Source organism: Coregonus clupeaformis, chromosome 20 (assembly GCF_020615455.1).
Source record: "Coregonus clupeaformis isolate EN_2021a chromosome 20, ASM2061545v1, whole genome shotgun sequence".
In the NCBI taxonomy this organism is placed as follows: domain Eukaryota; kingdom Metazoa; phylum Chordata; class Actinopteri; order Salmoniformes; family Salmonidae; genus Coregonus; species Coregonus clupeaformis.
In genome coordinates, this window is record NC_059211.1 from 57,477,728 (window position 1) to 57,484,164 (window position 6,437).

General features: G+C 52.5%; 1 protein-coding gene across 1 annotated transcript in view; it reads right to left on the bottom strand.

Moving 5' to 3' along the window:
• oca2 (oculocutaneous albinism II) overlaps positions 1-6,437 on the bottom strand; it is a 187,140-nt gene that overhangs the window by 62,003 nt on the left and 118,700 nt on the right. Inside the window, exon 17 of the mRNA XM_041838659.2 lies at positions 5,501-5,558. Coding sequence (XP_041694593.1) covers positions 5,501-5,558 — 58 coding nt within the window. The remainder of the gene's footprint in view (positions 1-5,500; positions 5,559-6,437) is intronic.

Sequence of the window (6,437 nt, forward strand, 5' to 3'; positions counted from 1 at the left end):
ACTACCCCAACCCCCTACCACTACCCCAACACCCTACCACCACCCCCTACCACTACCCCAACCCCCTACCACTACCCCAACCCCCTACCACTACCCCAACACCCTACCACAACCCCCAACCCCCTACCCCAACCCCCTACCCCTACCCCCAACCCCCTACCACTACCCCAACCCCTACCACTACCACTACCCCCTACCACTACCCCAACCCCCTACCACTACCCCCCCCCTACCCCAACCCCCTACCACTACCCCCTACCCCAACCCCCAACCCCCAACCCCTACCACTACCCCCAACCCCCTACCACTACCCCAACACCCTACCACTACCACTACCCCCTACCACTACCCCAACCCCCTACCACTACCCCAACCCCCTACCACTACCCCAACCCCCCTACCACTACCCCCTACCACTACCCCCTACCCAACCCCCACTACCACTACCCCCTACCACTACCCCAACCCCCTACCACTACCCCCTACCACTACCCCCTACCCAACCCCCTACCACTACCCCCCTACCACTACCCCCTACCCAACCCCCTACCACTACCCCAACCCCCACCCAACCCCCTACCACTACCCCCCTACCACTACCCCAACCCCCTACCACTACCCCCTACCACTACCCCCTACCCAACCCCCTACCACTACCCCCTACCCCAACCCCCTACCACTACCCCCAACCCCCTACCCAACCCCCTACCACTACCCCCTACCACTACCCCCTACCACTACCCCAACCCCCTACCCAACCCCCTACCACTACCCCCTTACCCCAACCCCCTACCACTACCCCAACCCCCCTACCCAACCCCCTACCACTACCCCCACCCAACCCCCTACCACTACCCCAACCCCCTACCACTACCCCAACCCCTACCACTACCCCAACCACTACCCCAACCCCTACCACTACCCCAACCCCTACCACTACCCCCCCTACCACTACCCCCAACCCCCTACCACTACCCCCCTACCACTACCCCAACCCCCTACCACTACCCCAACCCCTACCACTACCCCAACCCCCTACCACTACCCCCTACCACTACCCCAACCCCCTACCACTACCCCCAACCACTACCCCAACCCCCTACCACTACCCCAACCCCCTACCCCAACCCCCTACCACTACCCCCTACCACTACCCCATGGGTGGTCCCGGGGATCGAACCCACTACCTTGGCGTTACAAGCGCCGTGCTCTACCAGCTGAGCTACAGAGGACCACAACCCCCTACCACTACCCCCTACCCCAACCCCCAACCCCCTACCACTACCCCTTACCCCCAACCCCCCTACCACTACCCCCTACCCCAACCCCCAACCCCCTACCACTACCCCAACCCCCTACCACTACCCCCTACCCCAACCCCCCAACCCCCTACCACTACCCCTTACCCCAACCCCCTACCACTACCCCCTACCCCAACCCCCAACCCCCCTACCACTACCCCAACCCCCTACCACTACCCCCTACCCCAACCCCCCAACCCCCCTACCACTACCCCAACCCCTACCACTACCCCCCCTACCACTACCCCCTACCACTACCCCCAACCCCCTACCACTACCCCAACCCCCTACCACTACCCCAACCCCCTACCACTACCCCAACACCCTACCACTACCCCCGTACCACTACCCCAACCCCCTACCACTACCCCAACCCCATACCACTACCCCAACACCCTACCACTACCCCAACCCCCTACCACTACCCCCAACCCCCTACCACTACCCCCTACCACTACCCCCTACCACTACCCCAACCCCCTACCACTACCCCAACCCCCCTACCACTACCCCAACCCCCTACCACTACCCCAACCCCCTACCACTACCCCAACCCCCTACCACTACCCCCTACCACTACCCCAACCCCCTACCACTACCCCAACCCCCTACCACTACCCCAACCACTACCCCAACCCCCTACCACTACCCCAACCCCCTACCACTACCCCAACCCCCTACCCCAACCCCCTACCACTACCACTACCCCCTACCACTACCCCCTACCACTACCCCAACCCCCTACCACTACCCCCCAACCACTACCCCAACCCCCCTACCACTACCCCAACCCCCTACCACTACCCCCCTACCACTACCCCAACCCCCTACCACTACCACTACCCCCTACCACTACCCCAACCCCCTACCACTACCCCAACCACTACCCCAACCCCTACCACTACCCCAACCACTACCCCAACCCCCTACCACTACCCCAACCACTACCCCAACCCCCTACCACTACCCCAACCCCCTACCACTACCCCCCTACCACTACCCCAACCCCCCTACCACTACCCCCTACCACTACCCCTACCACTACCCCAACCCCCTACCACTACCCCAAACCCCTACCACTACCCCAACCCCCTACCACTACCCCAACCCCCTACCACTACCCCCTACCACTACCCCAACCCCCTACCCCCTACCACTACCACTACCCCCTACCACTACCCCCCTACCACTACCCCAACCCCTACCACTACCCCCCTACCACTACCCCAACCCCCTACCACTACCCCAACCCCCTACCACTACCCCCTACCACTACCCCAACCCCCTACCCCCTACCCCCAACCCCCTACCACTACCCCAAACCCCCTACCACTACCCCAACCCCCTACCACTACCCCCCTACCACTACCCCAACCCCCTACCACTACCCCAACCCCCCTACCACTACCCCAACCCCCTACCACTACCCCAACCCCCTACCACTACCCCCCAACCCCCCTACCCCAATACCCCAGGACTAGTAGTGGTATTGTAGTGACAGGACTAGTAGTGGTATTGTAGTGACAGGACTAGTAGTGGTATTGTAGTGACAGGACTAGTAGTGGTAGTGACAGGACTAGTAGTGGTATTGTAGTGACAGGACTAGTAATGGTATTGTAGTGACAGGACTAGTAGTGGTAGTGTAGTGACAGGACTAGTAGTGGTATTGTAGTGACAGGACTAGTAGGGGTATTGTAGTGACAGGACTAGTAGTGGTATTGTAGTGACAGGACTAGTAATGGTATTGTAGTGACAGGACTAGTAGTGGTATTGTAGTGACAGGACTAGTAGTGGTATTGTAGTGACAGGACTAGTAATGGTATTGTAGTGACAGGACTAGTAGTGGTATTGTAGTGACAGGACTAGTAGTGGTATTGTAGTGACAGGACTAGTAGTGGTATTGTAGTGACAGGACTAGTAGTGGTATTGTAGTGACAGGACTAGTAGTGGTATTGTAGTGACAGGACTAGTAGTGGTATTGTAGTGACAGGACTAGTAGTGGTAGTGACAGGACTAGTAGTGGTATTGTAGTGACAGGACTAGTAGTGTAGTGACAGGACTAGTAGTGGTATTGTAGTGACAGGACTAGTAGTGGTATTGTAGTGACAGGACTAGTAGTGGTATTGTAGTGACAGGACTAGTAGTGGTATTGTAGTGACAGGACTAGTAGTGGTATTGTAGTGACAGGACTAGTAGTGGTATTGACAGGACTAGTAGTGGTATTGTAGTGACAGGACTAGTAGTGGTATTGTAGTGACAGGACTAGTAGTGGTAGTGACAGGACTAGTAGTGGTATTGTAGTGACAGGACTAGTAGTGTAGTGACAGGACTAGTAGTGGTATTGTAGTGACAGGACTAGTAGTGGTATTGTAGTGACAGGACTAGTAGTGGTATTGTAGTGACAGGACTAGTAGTGGTATTGTAGTGACAGGACTAGTAGTGGTAGTGACAGGACTAGTAGTGGTATTGTAGTGACAGGACTAGTAGTGTAGTGACAGGACTAGTAGTGGTATTGTAGTGACAGGACTAGTAGTGGTATTGTAGTGACAGGACTAGTAGTGGTATTGTAGTGACAGGACTAGTAGTGGTATTGTAGTGACAGGACTAGTAGTGGTATTGTAGTGACAGGACTAGTAGTGGTATTGTAGTGACAGGACTAGTAGTGGTATTGACAGGACTAGTAGTGGTATTGTAGTGACAGGACTAGTAGTGGTATTGTAGTGACAGGACTAGTAGTGGTAGTGACAGGACTAGTAGTGGTATTGTAGTGACAGGACTAGTAGTGTAGTGACAGGACTAGTAGTGGTATTGTAGTGACAGGACTAGTAGTGGTATTGTAGTGACAGGACTAGTAGTGGTATTGTAGTGACAGGACTAGTAGTGGTATTGTAGTGACAGGACTAGTAGTGGTATTGTAGTGACAGGACTAGTAGTGGTATTGTATTGACAGGACTAGTAGTGGTATTGACAGGACTAGTAGTGGTATTGTAGTGACAGGACTAGTAGTGGTAGTGACAGGACTAGTAGTGGTAGTGACAGGACTAGTAGTGGTATTGTAGTGACAGGACTAGTAGTGGTATTGTAGTGACAGGACTAGTAGTGGTATTGTAGTGACAGGACTAGTAGTGGTATTGTAGTGACAGGACTAGTAGTGGTATTGACAGGACTAGTAGTGGTATTGTAGTGACAGGACTAGTAGTGGTATTGTAGTGACAGGACTAGTAGTGGTATTGTAGTGACAGGACTAGTAGTGGTATTGTAGTGACAGGACTAGTAGTGGTATTGTAGTGACAGGACTAGTAGTGGTATTGTAGTGACAGGACTAGTAATGGTATTGTAGTGACAGGACTAGTAATGGTATTGTAGTGACAGGACTAGTAGTGGTATTGTAGTGACAGGACTAGTAGTGGTATTGTAGTGACAGGACTAGTAGTGGTAGTGACAGGACTAGTAATGGTATTGTAGTGACAGGACTAGTAGTGGTATTGTAGTGACAGGACTAGTGCCTCTCAGAGCCTCACAGGGGGCCCAACACAGTAATGACTGGAAACAGCTTCACTGCTTGAGTTAGATGAGTTATACAGGCCAGATGAGGCTCTGAGCACATCCAGCCTGGTGCCTGGTGGTTATCAACAACAACAGACCTGCCGCTGCCTTATACAAACCGGACAGTGGATCAATCTAAAAACAGCAGCACAGAGCGAAAACCAACTAAAAGGATGCTCTGAGTGCAAATACTATTTTTGTTCAGTCAAACATCTAGATGTTGATAGACCTGTCAGTACTTGAGAAGTAACTTGTCAGTGACATGTACCCTTGTGTGTGTGTGTGTGTGTGTGTGTGTGTGTGTGTGTGTGTGTGTGTGTGTGTGTGTGTGTGTGTGTGTGTGTGTGTGTGTGTGTGTGTGTGCCTGCGTCTCAGTCACCAGATCTAAACGCAGTTGAACACTTATGGGAGATTCTGGAGTGAAACCATTTGGTGTGGGTGTGTGGGTGTGTGTGTGTGGAACCATTTGGTGTGGGTGTGTGGGTGTGTGGGTGTGTGGGTGTGTGGGTGTGTGGGTGTGTGGGTGTGGAACCATTTGGTGTGGGTGTGTGGGTGTGTGGGTGTGTGTGTGTGGAACCATTTGGTGTGGGTGTGTGGGTGTGGAACCATTTGGTAAACAGACATATATGATGTAGTATTGACCGTTTTATTACCTTTTTATGCAACTCCTGAATGTTATTCTCCCAGTTCTTATCTTCCTGGGAAATCTGGCTGGAATAGACAGACAGACACAGACAGACAGACAGACAGACAGACAGACAGACAGACAGACAGACAGACAGACAGACAGAGAGCGAGAGAGAGAGAAAGAGAGAGAGAGAGAGACATACAGAGAGAGAGAGAGAAAGAGAGACAGACAGAGAGCGAGAGAGAGAAAGAGAGACAGACAGACAGACATACATACAGAGAGAGAGAGAGAGAGAGCGAGAAAGACAGACAGACAGACAGACAGACAGACAGACAGACAGAGCGAGAGAGAGAGAGAGAGAGAGAAAGAGAGACAGACAGACAGACAGACAGACAGACAGACAGACAGACAGACAGACAGACAGAGAGCGAGACAGAGAGAGAAAGAGAGACAGACAGAGAGAGAGAGAGAGAGAGAGAGAAAGAGAGACAGACAGACAGACAGACAGACATACAGAGAGAGAGTGAGAGAGAGAGAGAGACAGACAGACAGACAGAGACACACAGACACACAGAGAAAGAGACAGACAGACCGAGACAGATAGACAGACCGAGACAGATAGACAGACCGAGACAGACAGACAGACAGACAGACAGACAGACAGACAGACAGACAGACAGACAGAGAGATACTTAGTAAACATGTTTTTTCTTCCTCTGATATCCATCCTTCCCTATCTCCTTTACTGTCTGTTAGTCATCTTAGCTGTTTCATCCAGTTGTTTACTAATGACTGTTATTCTAACTGTGATATTATTGCTTTGAGAACTGTTTAAAGGTCATACTTCCTCAACATCATGACAAATATTGAAGCATTAATTGTCTCATTTCACACAACATGCAGTGCTAAGGTGGCCTTTGGCATGTGGAGGGAGAAGAGCTGTATTTATGAAGAGGGATAGC